General features: G+C 45.7%; 1 protein-coding gene across 1 annotated transcript; it reads left to right on the top strand.

The window, feature by feature from the left end:
• The first annotated feature begins 1,223 nt into the window (after nucleotides 1–1,223).
• Nucleotides 1,224–23,408, top strand: PAX6 (paired box 6). The gene is given in 10 exon segments (XM_074227576.1): nucleotides 1,224–1,261; nucleotides 5,526–5,656; nucleotides 6,573–6,788; nucleotides 7,950–8,115; nucleotides 17,317–17,475; nucleotides 17,881–17,963; nucleotides 18,270–18,420; nucleotides 18,522–18,637; nucleotides 22,684–22,943; nucleotides 22,945–23,408. Coding segments are annotated over 10 exon segments (1,482 nt in total). The 5' UTR covers nucleotides 1,224–1,251; the 3' UTR covers nucleotides 23,135–23,408.
• Nucleotides 23,409–23,985: the final 577 nt, after the last annotated feature.

The following is a 23,985-nucleotide window of genomic DNA, read 5'->3' as shown; positions in this document are numbered from 1 at the left end:
TCGCCCAGACATCCCCTTCAAAAAGCAAACAGGTACTATCCCCCCCTTTCCCTTTCCTTTTCTCCTCTTTCTCTTCCTTCTCTCCTTTTCTTTCTCCCCTCTCTCAGTTCTTCAGCTCTTCTTTTTTCTTCCTCTCCTCTTTACATCTTTTAAACTCTTTTTTCTTTTGCTTTTTTCCTCTTTTCGCTATTTCGTTCCTCCCTATTCCTTTTTCATCTTCTGCCTTTCTTTTTCCCGAGTTCTTTTCTCTTTACTCCCCTCCTCTCTTTGCTCCTGTTCTCCTTTCCCCCTTCCTTTTCTCTTGTCTTCAACTCATCTTTTTCCTTCTCTCCTCTTCCCCCCCCCCCCCCACTCTCTTGGTCTTCCTTACTTCCTCTGCTCATTTCTTGTGCCTAATTTAATTTCTCCTCTACTTGCTCGTCCTCTCTTCTGCTTTAACTTTCCTCCCTCGTGGCACATTAAAAGTAATTTCTGAATCTCAAACTCCTTTTAAAGTCTTCTTCAGCTCCAAGTCCTTTCTGTGCGTGGGGGCGAGGGGAGGAGAGAGGAGAGAACTTGGGTTTGGGGTTTCGCTGTTGTCTGGTTGTTCTGCAAAAGCTGCAGTCGAACCTTGGGCTTTCGCTTGTCTCTTTGTGAGGTAGCCCTTTGAGAACCTGGCTCAATGACACTTGGAAATATATTTGTTTTTGCTTTCTTCTTTGCCTCAGGGGGAAGACTTTAACTAGGGACGTGCAGATGTGTGAGTCCTCACAGTGTAAGCGAGGACAGTCATCCCAGATCTCAGGCAAGTTTGGGGAGGGTCGGAGTCCTTGTTTTGAGCTTTTTCAAACACCAAAGAAGGTGGGGAGAGGGGAGAAGATAAATTGTCTATGCAGAAAGCTCCATTGGTTTAAAAGAAGAAGTTTAAAAAAAAACTAATACCAGATGCATGATGCCAACTGACCAAATGGTTAAATGCTCTGAAAAATTGTGGAAGAGTGGGGTGATTTTATTTTTAAGAAAAAAATGAATGAAGGGGACAAAATTTACATGAACTGGAGAGTCTATATTGATGATGTTCATTTGTCGCCATGTGGTCCTTAACTATAAATTTATTAAGAAAGGCTGTATCTCCCGCTCTCTGCAAGATGTAATTCCATTAGCGCTAAACTAGGCCAGTCCTGAGCGTTGCAAACTCCTGATTAATGCTTCTTTTATTGCTAACAGAGCCCTATATCCGAGCCACGTGGGATCCTGCTGCCTCAAGCCACCATGCAGAACAGTAAGTGTTTCTGATCTTTCTTTTCGGACCTGGGGAATCGCCTCAGGAGCGTAGGGGATCCGGGTTGGAGGGAGCGTAGGATCCGGGTGGTGGTGGTAAAAGAAGTAGAAGGCCAAGCAGGGGGCTTGCTGGGCCCCTTGCTGCCGTCTCCCTGCTACTGGATGCAGACTAGCATTTAGGTTTGGGTGGTGATGGTGTTGGCGGGGTTGGTGGGGTTTTTTTGTTTGGGTTTTTTCCCCGAAGGCGCTCAGAAACTGCTGTCCAAGGTTCTCTGAAACTTATCTACCTACAATCGAACTAGCCCTAAACCCCAATGGAAAACTGTTTCACTACTGACCCTATATCCAGTCGTAAGCGCCAGACTGAGATGGGTTGGGCGGGTCAGGGCAAGCTTCTCCAGGCTGCAGTGAGGAAGGCAGTCTCTGGGGTCACCCTCGGACTTTGCTCAGTCCTCTGTGGTTGGTGTCATCTGCGGGCAATCCCAGGAGATTTGCAAAGGAAGGGAAAGAGGGCATCTCAGACCTCAAAAAGCCGTGACGGAGAGCGATGAAGGGGCTCAGCCCTTTCACAGGGGGCAGTGGGCTCCCCTGGCCCGAGTGGACCAAGGGGGGAAAGACAGAATACTGAGAGTAGTGACTGACTTTGGGGGCAGATGAGGTGAGGAAGGTTTTCTGGTTCTAGAAAAGACGCAACGTTCTTTATTTCGGTGTGGACAAGCTGGGCGCCAGGCTAGGGTGGTTCGGGTTCCAGTATCACCTGTATTAGACTCCCATAAACTCGGGGAGGGTTCAGCCTTCTCTCCCTTCGCTTCTATGCCCTCTTGCTGCGATGGGAAGAAAGTTTGGGGGACTCGATTTCCCGTTGTAAATGCTCGACCAGTGTCTGGTGAGGAGAAGGCAGGTTTGCCAGGGCCCGAGCGGCCCTAAATCAGCAATCCAAACTGCACTCGGATGGGCTAACCTGGGACTCTAGCTTCAGGACAGCGAAGCTAACGGACTGGAGGAAGAGTCTGGGAGACTGTGGCAAGACCCCACCTTTCCCCACTCTGCCTTTCTCCCCACCCTCGTCCGTTCTGCCTAAAGACTTGAACGGGCCTAGGAACTTCTACAAGTTTCCCTCCTGCTCGGGTCCGGCTTCTGTTGAAGGGACCGTCCACTGCACCCTCTTCTTTTTCTCCGCCCCCCCAACTCTGAGCTTCCCCCTTGGTAGTGTTTCAAGGCTAGCCTGGTCCTTGGGAAGGAGCTGTAGTTAAGGGGCGCGGAGAGCCAGGCAGAGGCCCTGGTGTGGGGGCTTGGGACGGGCCGCGCTGGGACTTGGGCGGAAGATGGGTCCCGAGCCGGAGAGGCACCTGTGCTTCTGTCCAGGGAGGCCTCCCGCTCCTTCTCCGCCCGCACCTTCTCCTCTCTTCACTTCCCTCCCTTCCCCACCCCTGGCTGCTCTTGGCCTTGATGTGGCGAGGGGAGTTTACGTTAATAGGAGATACCTTCGCGCGGCCCCAGGGGCAGCTCTCCCCGCGCCGCTGGGGCCTCCTGGGCGCCACCGGGCGCAGCACCGACTTGGCCGCGGGGTCGCGGGCGGGCCGGCCGGGCTTTGTGCGCCTCGCTCCTGGGTGTGTGCTAGGCGCCGAGCCGCCAAATTGACACCATATGTTTTCCTATTAGATGCCTCGCAATAGAATACAGGGCGCATAATCATCGCCACTGGGAGAAAGCTACACTCCTCCCCAGGGAAATGATACAATGATTAAGCTTAACCTCTTAAGGGGAACTTGGAGCCCGGCTTTCCTCCGTGCCATTTCGATGCTGGGAGAGGCGCCCTGGCCCCCCAGCCTGCCCAGGACCCAAACTGGGAGAGCCCCTCGGGTCCAGGGGAACACTTCAGGGGAGACGATGAGGTGGCCTCGCTTTGCAAGAAGTGGCCTCATTCGTTCTCTGCTTGCTTTGGGTCTCTCTCTCTCTCTCTCTCTCTCTCTCTCTCTCTCTCTCTCTCATCTCTTTCTTATCTCTCATTCCTTTCTTTTCTCCCATGCTACCCTTTATCTCTCCATTTCGGGAGAGGGACCAAGCTCCTAGTACCCCGAGAAGGGTTGAAACGAGCAAGGCCTCCTTGGATAACGAGTGTGGGAGCAGAGACTAGCCAGGAAGGGGGTGGCGGTGGAGGAGAGCAAGGGCAGAACGTGCTGCTCCCATCTAGGCCTGGGCTGAGTGTAATACTGCAGATTGCTCAAGCGCTGGGCCCGACGAGCCCAACTACATGTCACTTCTCATCGAGTAAGTGGCGAGCGCACCCCCTCGGTTACGTCCGCGCAGAGCCCGTGGCTACTCTTGGAACGCGGCTCCCCTGGAAGGCGAAACCAGTAGAGTCCCATCTCGTCTGAGTGATATCCAAATAGGGACAGAAAGGGTCGTTTTATCATGGTACTATTTGTCGTGACGATGCAATTTCCAGGAGCGGAGCACTGTCATAAAGTGACAGGTCTGCCACAAGTGCTCCGACTGATCTTTTCAATTAGCCTTCCATGCATGATCCGGAGCGACTTCCGCCTATTTCCAGAAATTAAGCTCAAACTTGACGTGCAGCTAGTTTTATTTTAAAGACAAATGTCAGAGAGGCTCATCATATTTTCCCCCCTCTTCTATATTTAGAGCTTATTTATTGCTAAGAAGCCCAGGCTCCTGGAGTCCATTTATCAGGAGGCTCCAAAGAGAGGAGAGGAGAGCAGGAGAGGAGAGCAGAGGAGAGGAGAGGAAAGAAGAAGAGAGACAGGCAGAGCTTCTCCTAGGAGGGCTTCTCTGTAGAGTCGGGGTTCCAGGTTGGACATTCCAAGAAGGCTGCAAATGCGATTTGCTGTTTTGGGGAGCCGAGGGTTTCCTGGGGAAGGAGAGCAGGAGATAGGAAGCCACCGTCTCCAGATCAGAAAGTGTAGTTGAGGCTGCAGAACGGAAAAAGAAGGGGATGTGTGTATATTCTTGGTCTGGAAGGTGGCAGCTATCTGGAGGAGGGGGAGGGTACCTTTTCGAGGACATTTTTTTTCCTTTTCTTTCCCTTTTTCTCTATTTTTCGTCTTCTCTTTCTATCCTCTGCTTTTGGGACAGCTGTAGCGATGAATACCTCAGCAGTAGCAGCTGAAGTAGCAGCTCCAAACTAAGCAATTTCTCAGTCCCTGGACGCCTTTCGGTTCTGGCACCTTTTGGGGGGGTGGGTTGGAGAGAGAGCTAGGGACCTGAACAAACCCTGCCCTTGTTCAGTTACAATTTTGATCCTGTGTCTCGGCCACAGGGTAGGAGCTGAGGAGGAATGGCTGCTCGGTGGCTATAGGTTTGGTGCTCAGGTTGGAGAGAGGGTGATAGTCTGAAAAAAAAGTATTCTCTCTCCTTCTCCTCTTTCTTCTCCTTCTTCTCCTTCTTCTCCTTCTCCTTCTTCTCCTTCTCCTTCTCCTTCTCCTTCTCCTTCTCCTGTCCTCACCTTTCCTGTCCTCTCTTACCCCTCTTCTCTTCTCTTCTCTTCTCTTCTCTTCTCTTCTCTTCTCTTCTCTTCTCTTCTCTTCTCTTCTCTTCTCTTCTCTTTTCTCTTCTCTTCTCTCATTTCCTTTCTTCTCTTTTCTTAATATAAAAAAATAAATGTGATCCCCCTCACCTGTTTGGAATATTAGGTTGAGTTTTATTGACTCAGAACTTCTAGACAGAGTGCTTGTGGAGAGAAACTCGGAGGGGACTTTTTTACTTTGGCAATGTTAGATGGAATGCTCAGTCTTCAGGAATCCAGAGTTGGGTGGATGGACCATCCAGTCTTGAAATTAGGGAGAGAATCTGGAGAATGAACGCCAGGGATATTTATCTGTGCTTGAGACTTCGAGGTTTGAGAAGGGAGTGAAGTGGACAGAACAGTAACTTGTTCCCTAGACTGCTTCCGATTTTCTGGGCTGAAAAATCCTAGCTGATAAATGGGAATTGTCTTCCTGAAGGACCCGACGATGCTGCCAGGGGGTTTGATTGGACTGGGGCATTGGCTTCTGGATGCTCGGTTGTGTTGGATGTGGTGAAGAATGCATTTTTCTGTTGTCCTTGATTAATAGTAGCAACCTGATGGTTGAGCTTGTCATGGATCTGCAGGTAGCTGAGGATGCTATTTTTTTTTTTTGTTGTTCCCCCTTCTCTCCTTCCCTCCTTTCTCTTTCTCCTTCCCTCCCTCCCCCTCTCCCTCTCTTCCTCTCTCCCCTTCCCTGTCCCTGTCCCTCTTTCTTTCTCTGCTTTCTTTCTCTTAGGTCACAGTGGAGTGAATCAGCTCGGTGGTGTATTTGTCAACGGGCGGCCACTGCCGGACTCCACCCGCCAGAAGATCGTGGAACTAGCTCACAGCGGGGCCCGGCCGTGTGACATTTCCCGAATTCTGCAGGTGATCCTCGGCTACGCCTCCCCACTTGCTTCCAAAGGCCACCGCTCTGAACGCACTCTCTCCATCTTTTACCGTAAAAGCTTTAATTACGGACCCCTGCCCCTGCTCCCTGTACCCCAACCTGCCCCCACCCCCCCTTTCCTATCTCCCTCATTTACCCTACCCCGACTACCTTTGCAATCTGGGTCAGTTACATACAATTATTCATCTGCTTTTAAAAAAAAACCTTTATTGATTTATTTTTAAATATTCCATCGATTTTCATTTGGTAAAAAAGGATTTATTCTTGTTACAGCGAGTAAATTGTCATAAACGGAATGAAATAAACTGCCATCATTTCGGTTGTTCCCTACATTCACTTCGGATTCCAACATCCCCGTGTGCCCTTGGCTTTACTTATTATTTACGAAATATAGATTTATTAGACAAAGCTGCTTGGCCCCCAGTCCCATTATACTTCCTGGGCACGTTCAGTATGGAAAGCGCAATAATCATTTTTTTCAGTTTATTTCCCCTTTTTGCCCATTAACAAACTAATTGATTGTAAGCAGACAGTCAAAGACGATTAATTTAGTTTTTGTTCATCTTCAGGCAGTGATGAATAGAGTAGTTTTGGTTTTTTTTTTTAAGAACCTTTTCAGATTGGTTTTTGAAAATTCCAAGTGTTTTAAAGTATCATCACATTTGTAGTGTGTAGGGGCCACAAATGTAATTTTAAGAAAAAAAAAACCTCTCTAAAGTAAGTTCTCGTACCATTGAAGGTATATTTTTGTGTTATAGACCCATGCAGATGCAAAAGTCCAAGTGCTGGACAATCAAAACGTAAGCTTGTCCTTGTTTAATGCATACTTAAACAATTTTATTTTTGTCTTGAAATTATTAATAATGTGGTTTTCTGTCCGCTTCCCCAATGCAGGTATCCAATGGATGTGTGAGTAAGATTCTGGGCAGGTATTACGAGACGGGCTCCATCAGGCCCAGAGCCATCGGAGGGAGCAAACCCAGGGTAGCCACTCCCGAAGTCGTCAGCAAAATAGCCCAATATAAGCGAGAGTGTCCGTCCATATTTGCTTGGGAAATCCGAGACAGATTACTGTCGGAGGGGGTCTGTACCAACGACAACATACCCAGCGTAAGTTCATCAACATTCAGGAGTGACACCTTGTTACTCATTCTTTAGCTTCTCGCCCTCCTCCCTTTCTCCTTACTTCCTTCCTTTCCATCTTTCCCCCTTTTCCTCCATGTCTTCCCTCCTTCTTTCTTTTCTTCCTTTTTTTCCTTCTCTGCTTCCTTCCTTCTTTTCCTTCTTTCCTTCCTTCTTTCTTTCCTTCTCTTGCTTCCTTCCTAATTTCTGTTTAAATTTTCCTTTTTAAAATTACCTCTCCTTTTCTCTCTCCTTTACTCCCCTTTTGCCTTTCCCTTCCCTTTTCTCCTCCTTTTCCTCTTCTATCTTCTCTTCCTTCCTTTTCATTTCTTTTTTCTTCCTTCCTTCATTTGTTTATTTTTCTTTCTTCTTCCTGTTTCCTCCTCCTCCTTGTCCTCCTCTTCCTCCACTGCTTCCCCCACCTCTCCTCTTTCTCTTCCTTCTTCCCACTCTGGTCCCCTCTCTTGTCTCTGGACACCTGGGTCATAGTGAGGCATATAGTTTCTTTTGTCTTGTTCTAAAATGGTCAGAGTGTGGGGAGTTCATATGATTTGTATGCTATCAGGTAATGATGACTGGGAAGCCCAGGAAATAGAGTGAAATTGATTTATATTAGTATCAACACAAAAAAAAGAAAAGAAAAAGAAAAGTATCCCCATTCTTTATTTGGGTGGGGAAGGGTGGAGAGTGGTAGTGAAGATAGATTGGAAGCGAGAACTTAGATCTATGTGCCCAAACCTTTCACAAATTGCCCCACAACTACTCTTGGGAGGAGGGAGAACAAACCAACCACCACCTCAACAATGACGACAACAACAAAGAAAATTTAAAATTTGAACTTTTTTTTTTCAACGAATCTTGAAATATGGAAAATTTCGCACTGTGAAATAACAAACTCGAATGGCCAGGGCTTTCGCTTCTCTCCTTATCAGGAGCATCCTTGGTTGATAGCAATGGGGATAAATTTATTGCCATGATATTCAGTGCTAATCTGTCCACTGTCATGGGGTCCAGGGAGAAGAGGAGCAGAGAGTGAACAATGATAGAATATTTTAAGACAGAACGATAGGGATAGTTCTATTGGACTGAGCTGTCATTTGTGTTGATGTTGCTGTCTTTAAGAGACTTCCACTTTGGTTCCGTTCACAGGTATCATCGATAAACAGAGTTCTACGCAACCTGGCTAGCGAAAAGCAACAGATGGGCGCAGACGGCATGTATGATAAACTAAGGATGCTGAATGGGCAGACAGGAAGTTGGGGAACCCGCCCAGGGTGGTATCCGGGAACCTCTGTCCCAGGGCAACCTACACCAGGTAAAGCACCCCCTTGGAGCTCGCGGTCTCCTTGTACCCAGCCTCTTCCCTCTCCCTCGATCTCTCCCATCCGGGTTTTGAAGTTGGGCAGCGGGAACTGTCACAGAAAGGAAGTAGATGCCCCTAAGCAGAGCTAAGTCAGGCAAGAGGCCAGGATAGAGCTCGGCTCCAGACTGGCCCATGGCAAAATGGGGCGACTTGGAACTGAGGACTGGAAAGCGCGTGCTTATTGAAGCTTTACCTCTAGGAGAAAGACAAGGAGCAGAAGCAGGCTCCAGGAGCGAGGTGTGTTGAGTTAGCATGAGGGGACTTTTGTAAAGAGAGAGACAGACACAGACAGGAGGGGGGGGGGGGAGACAGAGACAGAGAGAGAGACAGAGAGAAGAGAAAGAGAAAAAGAGTGGGACAGACAGAAGAGAGAGAGTCGAGAAAGAGAAGAGAGACAGAATAGGAAAGAGAGCAAAGAAAGAAATAGAAGAGAGCAGAGAAATAGAAAGAGAAAGAGAGCAGAAAAAGAAAGGAAAGAGAGGGAAAAGGGAGAGACAGACAGATGAGAAAGAGAGCAGAGAGAGAGAGAGCAAAAGAGAGAGACAGAGAGAGTTAGTGCCTGCGAGTGTGCGTGCAAGAGCCAAGCACGTGGTCCTCTATTTAAATTCCCCATTAAAATGCATCGAGAGCCCCCTTGCTGTAGGAGTGTGACAAGTTAACACACTGACAGACTGTGAGGTAAACATAATTGTATCATTTTGCTTTTTACAGTAATTGACAAATTATGTGACTGTGAGCGGGAGCATATGGAAGGATGCGAGATGGGGTGTGGGAGTTGCGGGGCTCGGGAGCCAGTGGCGAAGTGGGGAGGGGGCATAAGTCTTCCTCCAGTCCAAAAGGACAGCCGCCCCCCACCTTTCAGGCCCAGCCCTAATCCGTCCTCTCTCATCCCCTCTCCCCCACCATCCATCCCGTTGCTGCTGCTGCTGCCCTTATCCCCCTTTTCCTGGAGAGGGAAACAGAGAGGAGGGAAAGCCCACCTGGGGCTGAGGCTAGATTGCCGAAAGGCCTCTACTGCCCCACTGGAGCCTGGCCTTTTGGGAAAAGGAGGGTTCGGTGGAGACCCTGGCCTTTGCTGAGTGGGGCAGAGGAGCGGAGAGGGAAGGGGGCGCTCAGCCCGAGCCCCGGAGGGAAAAGGGGGCAAGGCGCAGATTGCGCGGGACTCCCCAGTGAGTTCTCTCTCTCTCTCTCTCTCTCTCTCTCTCTCTCTCTCTCTCTCTCTCTGTCTGTCTCTCTCTCTCTGTCTGTCTCTGTGTGTCTCTCTCTCTGTCTCTGTCTGTCTGTCTCTCTTTATGTCTCTCTCTCTCTCTCTCTCTCTCTCTCTCTCTCTCTCTCTCTCTCTCTCTCTCTCTCCCTCTCTCTCAACTCCCCTTTCGTGAACTGAGTTAGTTTGGCCCCAAACAGAAAACTGTTTTCTCCCGAAGCTGAATCGGGATTTGGTGTCCCTGTGACAGGGAGATAAGGTGTGGGATAACGGGAAGTGCTGAGCCCGGGGGGCTCCGGGGGGCGAGGCCGGGGAGCGGCGCCCCGCGGGGAGCTGGCCGGGCTGTCCGTCCCACGAGCCGCTTTGGGGGTGCCTCCGCCCCCCGAGGGACGCGGAAAGGGAACGGGAGAATCAGTAACAGTATGCGACGTATCTGCCACAAAGGATGCTTCTGTCACTCGGAAGAATTTGTTACGGGAACAATCCTGTCGCTATGTAATTGCTCATTAGAGAGCGTTTTGTTTCTCATTAAGGCGACATGAATAAGCGTCTCGTTGAAGGAGACAGCTGTAGAAATGTTCCACAGGAGACCCCTGGACACGCTGTGGCGCCGCTTGCCAATTAGACGTGTCAGCTTTAAGAGCAGAAGACAATCTAGGAAGGACACTGGAAAGCTAGGGAGCGAGCCGCCACTTCCCCCCCACCCACCGCCTCTGCCCTCCGAGGGTCGCAAGGCCTTCAAGATGCTCCGGAGCGCCGCTTGGCTCCAGGCAGCCCCAGGAGGGTTGGCAATGCTCACCCCGGCTCCTTCTCCTGCCCACCTCCAGCCCGAGATCCGAACCCGCCGGACGCCTCTCTGCGGCCCGGCCTGGGCTGTGCGGCCAGGAGAGGCCGCTCTGTTCCAAAGCACGGGTGGAGGAGAAAGGACAGGAGAAGGCAGATGCCCCGAGAGCCCCTCGCTTCCAGCTCCATCCCTTAGGCATCTCCTGCCGCCTTTGGCTTCTCTGGAGAGCTCGCTAACTTCTCCCGCCGTCAGCCACCCAAATCCCTGTCAGCATTCTGCTTTCTCTCTCCTTTGCTCTCTCGTCTTGTCTTTTCTGTCCACTCTCCACTTCCCTTCCCCTTCCCTTTTTCTTTCCCATTACCCCTTCTTCTCATTTCCCCTCCTTCCTCCCTTCCCTTCCCTTCCTTTCCTTTCCTTCCCTTCCCTTCCTTTCCCTTCCTTCCCATTCCACCTTCCTCTCATTTCCCCTCCTTCTTCCTCGCTTCACTTTCCCCCTTCTCCTCTCTTCCCTTCCCTCTCCTGCCCTTTCCTTTCTTTCACCTCCCCTTCGCTTCCCTTTCGCTTCCTCGATTACTTTCTCCTCTTTTCCCTCCCCTTCCCTCCCCCTCCCCCTCCCTCTTCTTTTCCTTCTTCCTTTCCCCTCATTTCCCCTCCCTCTTCCTCTCTTTGCTTCCTTTCTCCTCCCTTCCCCTTCCCTTCCTTCTGAGCCTTTTCCTTTTCTTTCCCTTCCTTCTCCTCTTCCCTTGTCTCGCTTCCTTCCCTTCCCTTCCCTCCTATTTCCCTCTCCCTTCTCTCTGTCTCTCTCTGTCTCTGTCTCTCTGTCTCTCTGTCTCTCTGTCTCTCTGTCTCTCTGTCTCTCTCTGTCTCTGTCTCTGTCTCTCTGTCTCTTGGTCTCTCTGTCTCTCTCTGTCTCTCTGTCTCTCTGTCTCTCTCTGTCTCTCTGTCTCTCTGTCTCTCTGTCTCTCTGTCTCTGTCTCCCTGTCTCTGTGTGTGTCTCTCTCCCCCATCTTTGTCTCTCTTCTCCAATTCCCTTTCTGTGGAGCTCTCCCCGAGTCCTCACGGCTCCACCTCGGCCGTCTCCTTGCCCCTCTGCCATTCTGTCTCCTTCCCTGCGGTCCGCGCCCCGGACCTCTTCAGCGGGCAGCCCCGCACTCAGGTGGCGGTGGAGCACACCGCGCGCGGACAGGAGATCCCTACTTCTTCTCAAGGCATGCCGCCCCTTCCTCTCCTTCGCCCCCCCCCCCCCGCCCCGCCTCGGTATTTGGAAACCCCGGGGGGGGGGGGGTCCGTCCCGGGAGAGGATGGCCTTCACCTAGAGGTTGGCGAGGATGGGGTGGAGCCGCTTTGTGTCCCTTGTGCCACTGGGTCTCCTATTTGGGGGCTGGCAGCCCCGGGACACCAGGGCCTTGTTTGTTAGCAGGGCACAGGTTTGGGCCCCCTAGAGAAGCCTGGCCCTCTCGGGCGGGGGAGGCAGAGGCCCCCAAGGCCAGCAGGCATTTCCTGCCAAGGATGAGGCTTGGGTCAAATTCAGAAGGGACTCCAACGAATTCAGACCCGCTTTTTCTGCCGGCCTCCTTCCTCTAGGCGAGTGAAGACATGGAAGGGGCGAGGCCAGACTCCTCTCTGACGGGCTCCTGGGCAGCCTGGGGGGGAGAAGGAGGCCGCCAGGAACCGGTGAAGAGAAGCTGGGCGGGGGGCGGCCGGAGCCGAAGCGGGGGAGCCGGAGAGCCGGCTTCGCGGCCCCCACGCTTTGCCACCCCGCTTGCAGAGTGTGGGGGCGCCGCAGGCGCAGGCGCGGGGCCAGGGGCCGCAGCTAGGACTGGAAGCCCCCCCGGGCTGGGCCAGAAGCGCCCAGGGGCCGGACGCGCCTCGGCCTTGCAGGGGAGTCGCTCAGCTCGCACCCCTCTCCTGGCCCGCCCTCTTCCCGAGCTCCTCCCCCGCCCCCTCGCCAGGCCACGGGAGTGGGCTCTAAGAGGCCATGGCCGCCGCAGCATAAGGCGAGGTGAGGTCTCCGAGGGGGACAAATATGGTTTCCATCTGATAAACGCCATGCGGCAGTGAATAAAATAATGACGACACAGGCTGGCAGAACAAAAAGAGACAAGTCTATCGGGCAGAAATTCTCCTGTGATTTAGCGGTTTTAGGGATCACTGAGGCACTTGTTCTTATCTCCGCCAAGCTCCCCCACCCTCCCTCCGACTTTAGAATGCCCAAGCCCTCGATAGGATTTAGACACTTTCTTTTTCAACAGATGCTGCAATGTTTTGATCCGCGTTCCTTAGCTGAAAGGTGGCGAGATTGCTTTGCTATCTTTTTTTTTTTTGCTTGTTTTCCGCCTCACTGATTAAGAAACTAAGAAACTCAGGAATGATTTTCTGTTCTTTTCTTTCTTCTTCTTTTTCTTCTTTCTCCTTTCTCCTTTTTCTTTCTTTCTTCCTTTTCTTTCTTCTTCCTTTTCTTCTTTTTCCTTCTCCTTTTTCTATCTTTCCTTCTTCCTCCTTTCTTCTTCTTTTCCTTCTTCCTTTACTTCTTCCTCCTTTTCTTCTTTTCTCCTTCCTTTTCTTTCTTTTCTTCTTCCTCCTTTCTTCTTTTTCTTTCTTCCTTTTCTTTCTTCTTCTTTTCCTTCTTCCTTTTCTTCTTCCTCCTTTCTTCTTTCCTTTTTCTTTCTTCTTTCTTCTCTTCTTCTTCCTCCTCCTCCTCTTCTTTTTCCTTCCCCTTCTCCTTCCCCTTCTCCTTCTCCTTCTCCTTCTCCTTCTCCTTCTTCTTCTTCTTCTTCTTCTTCTTCTTCTTCTTCTTCTCCTTCTCCTTCTTCTTCTTCTTCATCTTCTTCTTCTTCTTCTTCTTCATCTTCTTCTTCTTCTTCTTCTTCTTCTTCTTCTTCTTCTTCTTCTTCTTCTCTTCCCTTCTCCTGCTTCTCTTCCTCTTCCTCCTCCCCCTCCTCCTTTTCTTCCACCAGCATGAGAGCTTTCAGTTCTAGTTATAGGGATAATAGTAGGCAGGATGCTACCAATGAAGGCCCCCTTACTGGCAGTCTCTGATGGGTCTTTTTAAAGGAAATGTCTTAATGGTCACATTTATAATATTTAGAATTCAACTGGGAACTTTTAATACTCTTTCTGCAAATAGATTCTAAGTGGGTCAGCAGACTTTAAAAATAAGTAAAGGAACAGTGAAAGATGATCCACGAGCCTTCCTCATTTCAAACAATTGTAAAGACCGGAAATTATGTGAATTTTGAGGTGAATAAGTTAAACAATGGACTAGATAAATAATCATGGTTTAGTACCTTGGGAAATGGCACTTAGGAAGAAAAAAAATCAGCCCTCTTCTTTCCTTTAAAAGAGGAAAAGAGTTCAAAATTTCCCTCTCTCCTAATTTGTCTTCTCTTCTTGCTGGAAACAAAACAGTTGAATATACATATAAACTAAACTACGGTAGACTTTGGTTAATGTTAATCTTAATTGGGAAAATGAATGGATAATGGGAAAGAGAAAAGAGAGACAGAAACAGAAAAACAGACTTTTTTTTTCAGATTCCCTTAAAAACCATATTTCAGATTAGGAAAGTACAAAGTCAATTAAAGAGAATGATTTGAGCCCAGGTAAAGAAAGCTCTAAAGTCCCAGTGAAGGTAAGAAGGAAAAACTTCTCAGAGGAACCAAGCAGGAAAAGATAAGGAGAGAGACCTTTCCCCCCACTCTACCTCACTCTTTCAGAACCTACTCTTAGCTCTTCCTCATTTTAGATTCACTTCTAGCTTCTAAAGGCCCCACTCATCCCAATCAGAATATGCAACAACTTTTTACATTTGGGAAATTGAATCTTTCTGATTCAGAAATTGGAAATCATGAGGCTAATAAGCTAATATAATATTTCTTTTCTGTCTCGTCTGTACCTTCCGTTTTCTTCTCTTTTCTCCCCTTTTCCTTCCCATTCTTTTCCTTTTCTCTTCTTCTCTTTCAACTATCTCTTCTCCTTTCCATAGCCCTCTCCTCTCCTCTTTTCCTTTTCTCTTCTTCCCTTTCTTCTATCCCTTCTCTTTTCCATAGCCCTCTCCTCTCCTCTTTTCCTTTTCTCTTCTTCCCTTTCTTCTATCTCTTCTCCATTCCATAACCCTCTCCTCTCTTTTCCTTTTCTCTTCTTCCCTTTCTATCTCCTTTCCATGGCCTTCTCCTCTCCTCTCCTTTTCTCTTCTCTTTCTTCTATCTCCACTTCTTTCCATAGCCCTCTCCTCTCTTTTTCCTCCTTTCTTCTATCTCCTTTCCATGGCCTTCTCCTCGCCTTTCTTTTTCTCTTCTCTTTCTTCTATCTCCTCTTCTTTCCATAGCCCTCTCCTCTCCTCTTTCCTTTCCTTTTCTCTTCTCTTTCTTCTATCTCTTCTCCATTCCATAACCCTCTCCTCTCTTTTCCTTTTCTCTTTTCCCCTTTCTTCTATCTCCTTTCCATGGCCTTCTCCTCTCCTCTCCTTTTCTCTTCTCTTTCTTCTATCTCTTCTCCATTCCATAACCTTCTCCTCTCTTTTCCTTTTCTCTTTTTCCCCTTTCTTCTATCTCCTTTCCATGGCCTTCTCCTCTCCTTTCATTTTCTCTTCTCTTTCTTCTATCTCCTCTTCTTTCCATAGCCCTCTCCTCTCCTCTCTCCTTTCCTTTTCTCTTCTCTTTCTTTTATCTCTTCTCCATTCCATAACCCTCTCCTCTCTTTTCCTTTTCTCTTTTTCCCCCTTTCTTCTATCTCCTTTCCATGGCCTTCTCCTCTCCTCTCCTTTTCTCTTCTCTTTCTTTTATCTCTTCTCCATTCCATAACCTTCTCCTCTCTTTTCCTTTTCTCTTTTTCCCCTTTCTTCTATCTCCTTTCCATGGCCTTCTCCTCTCCTTTCCTTTTCTCTTCTCTTTCTTCTATCTCCTCTTCTTTCCATGGCCCTCTCCTCTGCTCTCTCTTTTCCTTTTCTCTTCTTCCCTTTCTTCTATCTCTTCTCCTTCCCCTGGCCCTCTCCTCTGCTCTCTCTTTTCCTTTTCTCTTCTTCCCTTTCTTCTATCTCTTCTCCTTCCCCTGGCCCTCCCCTCTGCTCTCTCTCCCCAATTCAAAAACAAGGAGACACTTGAATCCTTGCCCTGAAAGGCCACTTAAAAAGTCACGCTAACTCTGGACAGTAAATAACAACAGACACTTGTGCCCTAATGCGGGAGCTGAAGCTAATCTAATCTTAGCCGAGTAGTTTCCTCCACCCCCATCTCTTTTGTTTCTTGCTGGAGAGAGTAAACAGCTCAGACTCGAGATGTTCAGAGAGATGCTCTATTCACAAGTTTCTCTCTCTCTCTCTCTCTCTCTCTCTCTCTCTCTCTCTCTCCCCTTGCCCCCTCCCCCACCCCTCCCCTTCCTCCCCTTCCCTATAGAAAGGCAAGTCCCCTAAATAGAATGGAGGAGCCCAGCCCAGGGGACAGTGATTAATGATAGTCGAGCAGAGAGGTTAACATACTTCACTGAAAAGTCTGTTGACTGGGCTGCTTGTAACACAATGTGGCCCGCTGCACGCCTCAAGAGAATCCTTTTGTTGTCCCCTCTCATTGTGGCCTCCAAATTCTGCCCACGAAAGTTTGCCAACCCTCCTGCCCCAGGAGTTTAATAGTTTCCCTTACTCCCCAGGCTTTGTGCGCCGGTGAAAAGCAGCCCGGCGCTATTCAAGTGTTGGTGGTCATCTCAATAGATCTCCCGAGGCCCATATGGTGACCAGTGCCGATGAAGCCGCCTGTTTAAATGGGGGAGAAAGTTGGGGTTTTAAAACATTTCAGAGCGCCTGAAAGGATCCCACTAGATCCTGTCACAATCCCCTCATCGCTTTGAACGCGCGGCCTATTGTCCCCGGTTATAAATGATATTCCTGGAGAAGTTGATTCCCACCCCCACTAGTCCTCTGGGCCCCCCTGCCCCACCCCACCCCACCCCACCCCCACCCCAGCCCCTGAGCAGGAACTGTCCCAAGTAGCAGCCCTAGTCTTCAGGAACTGGGGGGAGGAGGCCTCCTTTAGTGTCCCTGAAGGGGAGCTAGGGACAAAGAAGGAGAAAGCAAAGCGGGCCAGGGGGGTGGGGTCCCCTCTGGGGCGTCCCCCTCCACCCTCCCTACCTACAGTCTCCATTTTCTCCCTCCCTGAAGTTACCATTGGGGGTTTCCCAGGCACCCACAGCCTAAGAGCCCAACTCACTGTCCAACAGCAAAAGGGGAAGGGGGGTGGGGGTGGGGGGGCAACAACACAACAACCATAATAAAAAACTTTCCCTTGTTTAATGATAGAAATTACATTAAAAGTGGTGGAAATGCCCTAATTAAAAATGTACCACTTAAATGACATGCCAAGGGGCTCAGCTGTGGGGTAGCATATTTAGCGAGTTAGTGAACTCTCGACTATTTCTTTTTTAAAATTACACGTTGAAATTTTAAAAGAAATCTTACTTTTCTCTGGTGCAACACATTACAAAGAATGGACAGTCCTTTTATCTAAATATAAAATTCCATTTTCAGCAATTATAGCCTGTTCTTGGTGATGATATAATTACAGCTGTGCTCAGTAATAGGTGTCAAGGCAATACACACTCATACAATAGTTGAATAAAACTAGAGAACAAAGCGAGCACTTCCAAATTCACAACCTTTAAAATGAAATTGACTGTGCAGAATTCAAATAAAAACTAGATAAATATTTTTTAAAAAAGATTACAAGCTTGGTTTGGTTTCTTAATAGCATTTTCTGCAAACCTATCAACATCTAATTGATTAGCTCGGAATTACTGATTATGGATAATCTGAAATGCTGAACGTCACTTATTTTTAATGTAGCCATAGGTAAATAAATTCCACAGGAAAAGGGAGCCCGGTGGTGAGGCATCTGGGCAAAGCTTCTTTAAAAAAAAAAAGATGACTTTCATCTGAAACTACTTTGGTGTCTGTTTTGTTCTACAAAGAAATGGTATTCTTGAGACTGCCTTTCCATGTTTTTCTCTTGGTTAAAGTGGAAGAAGAGAAAAGGGCAGGTCATTGAGATCCCCTTCACTGGAGGGGACAATTTTCTTGGTAGTTTCAGGGAGGCTGGCCCATAGGAGCCTTTAGGAATCTAAGGTACTCTTGATTTTTTCTTAATGTCCTATTTTTTTGTTGTCGTTGTTGTTCCAGATGGCTGCCAGCAACAAGAAGGAGGGGGGGAGAACACTAATTCCATCAGCTCAAATGGAGAAGATTCAGATGAAGCCCAAATGAGGCTTCAGCTGAAGCGAAAACTGCAGAGAAATAGGACATCCTTTACCCAAGAGCAAATTGAGGCTCTGGAGAAAGGTGATGGAATTTTTCAAAGCAGAAAAATTATAGATCAAAGGCAGTGTCACATTTGAAATACAGAGAATGAGATTTAACCCTGACCCCTTATGTAGAATAGTTTTTAAAAATTCTGAATATTCTGAATATTCCCCCAATATCCTGGGAATTCAAAGATTATAAGTCTTCCAAAAGTTGATTTTTAATTATCCTGGCTTCTCAGTTTTTGAGAGTCATTTTAATGAAAGCTAAACTTATTTTTTATGGGAAAAGTTGCTCCAAGTATTTAGTAAGCATATCTCCAAGGGCAGTGGTGGGAGGTAGGAGAGGCAGGGTGAAGAGGGGAGGGAGACAAGTTCTAAGTTCAGATCTAGGCTGACTCATTTTGCACTGATATTGGATTGAAACACTCACTTGTTCTTCCAGAGTTTGAAAGAACCCATTACCCAGATGTGTTTGCCAGAGAGAGACTAGCTGCCAAAATAGACCTACCTGAAGCAAGAATACAGGTACACTAGGGACTGGATAATGACATGCTTTGTGATTCCCACATTTGGCTTTTCAAAAGACAAAGGCACAGCTAACTACCACTATTTATGTATATATAAGTTGCAAAAGACCCAGTTTAACAGCCAGTTGTACACTCTTAAAATTCTTACTGTCCCAAGAGGTTTCACTGGTTGCAGATAGCGGGGAAGCGTTAGGAACTGGGGTGAAAGGTGGTGGTTGGAATGGTGGGAAGGGGATGGCTTTGCTTTTCTTTTTTCTTCCCTTGAAGCTTTTCCTTATGTTCTTTCCATCCTTCCTGTTTCCAGGTATGGTTTTCCAATCGAAGGGCAAAGTGGAGAAGGGAAGAAAAATTGAGGAACCAGCGAAGGCAGGCTAGCAACACGCCCAGTCATATTCCCATCAGCAGTAGTTTCAGTACCAGCGTCTACCAGCCAATCCCACAACCCACCACTCCTGGTAATTTGGAGATCTGTTTTTAAGTCTTCCGCTGAATCTAAGATGTGACTATCAGAAGTGTGGCATTACAGACCAATTGTTTTTTTCCTTCTGTTCTACAGTTTCCTCTTTCACATCAGGCTCCATGTTGGGTCGGACAGATACAGCCCTAACAAATACATACAGTGCTTTGCCTCCCATGCCCAGCTTCACGATGGCAAACAACCTGCCTATGCAAGTAAGTGAGAGTATGGTAGTTCTTGTTCAGTAAGTGACCCAGAAAGAGATACCAATAAGGGAGCAATGTTCATGTTGTGTCTGACTACATGGTAGCCCCCCTCCCCCAATCACAAACAAATAGTGTTGACTTTTGATGCCATGGAAAGAGTACTGGATTTGGAATCAAAATCTGGTTTTGCCCCATCATGCCTGTGTGATATTGGGCAAGTCTTTTCCCTTTGTTGGGGTTTGGCCTGTATGAGCTCCACAGTTCCCTTATTATTTTAAACCTATGATCTGTGGTTCCACTGCTCATGTCTTTTGAGAATGCATTCTCCCAGTTATAAGGAAACAACCAAACCCACTGTAATTTCAGTTTCCCCTTTCCCCTGCAAAAACCATCAGACTAAACACAAAGGTCACCATATCTGTGCTTTGTAGACAGCCCGAAAATGTTTAGTAGAACTCGGGGTGAGTGATGCTTGGCAGTTTAGAGACAGTGTACCTGGTTACATGCCTCTGTGGGCCTCAGTTTCCTCATCTGTAAAGGGAAAGAAGGGATCCAGTTAGATAACCTCTAAAGTATCCTCTAGCTTGATATCTTGGACCTGAGGAAAATAATTTAACCTCTCTGGCCCTCAACTTTGTCATCTGTAGAATGAAAGGGTAGAGCAGATGTAAGGGGTCTAAAGAGGATGATTTTATGGTAGCTTGTTTTTGATTGACTTATGGATCAGGAAATATTTATATTTTATCTCGTTCAGAATTTAGGTTACAACACTGAGAAATTCATGGGCCAGTTGACATCTATATTTTCTTTAGTAAGGGAGAAAAGAAAGATTTCTTTATATTTACATGGCAGAGTAGATTTAAATTGGTGGATGAGCTCCCTCATTTTTGAATCTCCACGTATTAGAAGAAATTGAAGGAATTCACTTGAAAATTCAGAAATGTGCTTGTCCTTTTCATAGAATAAAGGAACAGAAGTATGTAGGGATTTGCCTTTGCCTATTAGTGTCTTGCTTGGTGTGAATGAATGACTTACCATCCCCCTTCACCCCTACCCTTCTAGCTGTGGTTATTCGAGGTAGATCTGGCTTTGTAAAAATATCCCAGCTTCATATTTTCACCCCAGAAACTAATAATGGGGTCAGAGATATGTCTTCTTCCTTGCAATTCTGCTTTCTACATTCCTATAAATTTGTCCAGGTCCCCTATTTTGAATAATTAGACCAACATCATAGGGAGAGGTTGGGCAGGTAAACTCGAGAGTCAGTTGTTCTGCTTGTTCTCAATAACCATCCGAAAGGAGCGGCTGGGTGGTGTTCTGCAATCAGGAAGACCTGAGTTCAAATGTGATCTCAGATATTTACTAGCTGTGTGACCTTTGGCAAGTCACTTAACCCTGTTTACTTCAGTTTGCTCATCTATATAAATGAGCTGGGGGAGGAAATGTATCTTTATGGAGAAAAGCCCAAACAAGGTCACAGGGAGTGGGACATGACCAAAGTGACTGAACAACAACAAAAGGTTCTTTTCTGATAGATCTAGTTTAGAAAATTGCTGGTGTTCTTTTAAAGAAGGACCAAGTATCTGCCTCCGTAAAGTGTATGCTTTACAGCTTATACAATTATAGGATTGAGGAGATAAAATTGAAGTAACCGTGTTTTGGAGATATAATCAGGGGAATTATTCAGATATTTATTCTGATTGCATTGAGATATTAATGGCTGGTGGCCCAATTGACACAAATTAGGGGATTAAAAAGACAAAGCTTGAATTTTACCATCTCCACCATGAAATTTTCCAGAAGCCAATCTAACTAGTGGTAATGACTGCTTATATAGTACATGCTGAAATGACTTGATGGACCCTTTAGTCTTGTTTGTGCATTTGAATCTAACATTAGCAGAATAATTCTCTAGTTTTAGTAAAGTTACATTAGATTTTATTCAATTTGACTCAGAAACAAGAGCAACATTAGAGTTGCTGGGTGGGTAGAATGGGGTGGTGGGGATAATGCATGGGACAGACAGATTTCTGAGAACAAAAAAAAGGTGTGATACACACTCAAGGTGTGATTATTATTAATTCTTATTTTTCACACATAGGAGTCCTGAGGTGTAGAGTCAGTGCACTTTTTTAATTAGTTAGGAATAACTGTCTTTCTTTTCATTAGTGAGATTATTAGCCATTCTGGAGTATCCACAATGATTTTATTTACACAGCTCCACAAGAAAAAAGGCACTCAGTGATCAGAATCCTCAGTGAATTAGTGATTCACCAGAGAAGCTAAACTGCCCCCACCTTGCCCCTATGACATTATTATACTATTCAAGAATTATTTAACTGGCTGTGAACAGTAATGTCAAGTAAATTCAGTAATGTCAAATAAATTCCTAAGGCCCTATGCAGGCATTTTCTGAGTCTTCCCTTTAGGATGAGATGGAGCAAGTTGCTGGTGTTGTACCTCTCTCTCTCTCTCTCTCTCTCTCTCTCTGTGTGTGTGATGATGGCTCCCTAAGTATGAGTATACATTTTGGTGGGTAGATGTAAGTGATCTTCAAAGCCGATTATCTGGTATTTTGTAGGCACAGTGAAAAATTAATTTCTATCATCACAGAGGCTCACAAAATCTGCAGGCTACATATTTTGCTTATATAAATAGGTCTCTATGGTTTCAAGATAAAATAAAAATTGTAGACATTTTCTTAGCTACTGTAGGATTCGAAATAGATAAATGTCAGATATTATGGTTGCCAAAATAAGTCATTTGTCCAAATTTTTCAGTTTTCATTTGGATGCCTTTATAAATATTGCCATGGTTAAAGGCAATGGACTAGCCATAGACATCTTTTCCTGATTCATAACAACTGTTCAGTGAACACTGGTTGGATTGAAACCACTAGTATTCTAGTATTTAAATATGTTATATGAAGGCTTCTTTTAACAAACACAATCATGTTGAAAAGTCAGAGATGACATCCACTTAAAAAAATGGTTGCAGCGGCACAATGGGGGCGTTTCTTTGTAACTGTCCTTTCCTTCTTCCTGACAGCCCCCTGTTCCCAGCCAGACCTCCTCTTACTCTTGCATGTTGCCCACTAGTCCTTCGGTGAATGGGCGGACTTATGATACGTATACTCCTCCACATATGCAGACACACATGAACAGTCAGCCAATGGGCACTTCTGGTACCACTTCAACAGGTGAGTAGTCTTCAGGTGGAATGATTCTTCTCTTTCTGGTACTACCAATTCCCTGCTCTGATTAATTCCCAGACCCAACTTCACATTCTTTTGGTTAACTTTTGTTTCTTTTTTGTTGTCTGAGTTTATTCTCCTTATGGGTTTATGGTAATCTTTAAACTCGACCATTCTTGAATTTAACCACCTTGGTTGGCATTGGTTTCTCTGATTTGTGTCTACCTGATCCTAAAACAATTCACTGAAATGTAAAGAAAAAATCAATAGGATCCCTCCTTCAGCAATCTGTGAAACAGGCCTCTCTCTATTTGTGCTCATTTATGTATTACTGAATGCATTTCCATATTCTCTGATCATTTCTGTCCTTTATAAGTAAATACTTTTTTTCGTCAAAGGCAGTGTGTTAATATCATGGAATTTGCTTTTGTAGGACATGGGTATGAGAAAACTTGTTCTGCTATTTACCACTTAACTGACCTTGACCCTTAACTTCATCCATCCTCAGTTCCATCATCTATAAAAGGAGGGAATTAAATGACTCCTCAAATGTAATCTAATTTTGTATCTGTGGCATGGTATGAATGCCTTCCCCCGTCACAAGTATTTAGAAAGACAAACCATACTTTCATCCTATTTTGAAAAATACCAGTTGATTTGTGATATATGCTTCAGATAGTTATGTATACATATGTATCTCTATATAGGTACACATATAGTCATATAATTGAAATACTAGTAGTCACAATGGATTTTATATTTTGGAAGATTAAAACAATTCCACTTTGGTGCATGTCCAGTCAGGAAAGTTTATTTCAATATATGTATTTTTATGGAGTTTTTTTCCCACTTCACTTTTTAGGCCTCATTTCTCCTGGAGTATCAGTTCCAGTTCAAGTTCCTGGAAGTGAACCTGATATGTCTCAATACTGGCCACGATTACAGTAAAAAATAAAAAAGTTAAAAAAGAAAAAAAAATGAAAGAAAGAAAGAAAAAAGAAAAGAAAAATGTGTTACTTCAGTCAATGACTATATATGGACAACAGTTGGATGTTTTAAGAGTATTTTATAAAGGACGATCAGCTGTGAGAAGTACTTCTGGATTATAACTGTGTCCTGTATCATACCATACTACTTGGAGAAAAAAAGACTTTACCCATGGACCTTTGTATGCAGAAGGCATTATATCGGTTGGAACAAATCTTCATTTTGGTATCCAAACTTTTATTCATTTTGGTGTATTATTTGTAAATGAGCATTTGTATGTTATAATGAAAAACAAAGAACAACGTGGACTAGATGGATGTTTCTGATCTGTGTTGGTCATGAAGCTGTTTTAAAAAAAAAGGAAGCCATGATCAACGAGTTCTGCCGCAAATTTAAGAGTTTTTATCAAGATATATCGAATCCTTCTACCAATCTGTTCATAGGTGATGGACTGACATTCTGAGTTTGTATCATCCCATCCCATATAATGAAACCTGGAACAATACGCACTAGACTTTTGTAAGAAAAAAAAAATCTGTTGGGTTTCCAAAGGTTGTTAACAGATGAAGTTTATGTGCAAAAAAAAAAAAGAAAAAAAGAAAAAAAAGATATGAGAGAACTTCAAAGAAAAGTTGATAGATAAAAAGGTAGATTGTGTCTTCGATATAATCCAATTTGTTTTATGTCAAAATGTAAGTATTTGTCTTCCCTAGAAATCTCCCAGAATGATTTCTATAATAAAGTTAATTTCATTTATATTTGACAAGAATACTCTATAGATGTTTTATACACATTTTCATGCATCCTAAGTTTCTTTATTGGTCAGCAAAGGTTAATTGTTCTTAGCTAGACTTGTACTGCTGTTCACAGTCCGATCATTTTTGTGCATCTAGAATTCATTCTAATCAATTAAAAGTGCTTGCAAGAGTTTGAAACTTAAGTGTTTTGCAGTTGTTCACAACTACATATCAAAATTAACCATTGTTGATTGTAAAAACCATGCCAAAGCCTTTGTATTTCCTTGATTATACTATTTTCTTTTTAACCTCATAGTGTGCTGTTGCAAATTTTGTTTCCTTATTGGGGTAACATTTTCTATGGACTATTCTTTTCAAATCAGATTCAATTTTTAAATCTGGAAGCCTCCCCTGGAAATAATTCTTAGAAATCCAACCAA

This window comes from Macrotis lagotis, chromosome 3 (genome assembly GCF_037893015.1).
Source record: "Macrotis lagotis isolate mMagLag1 chromosome 3, bilby.v1.9.chrom.fasta, whole genome shotgun sequence".
NCBI lineage: Eukaryota > Metazoa > Chordata > Mammalia > Peramelemorphia > Peramelidae > Macrotis > Macrotis lagotis.
The sequence above is the reverse complement of the archived record's forward strand: the minus strand, read 5'-3'. Positions and strand labels throughout refer to the sequence as shown.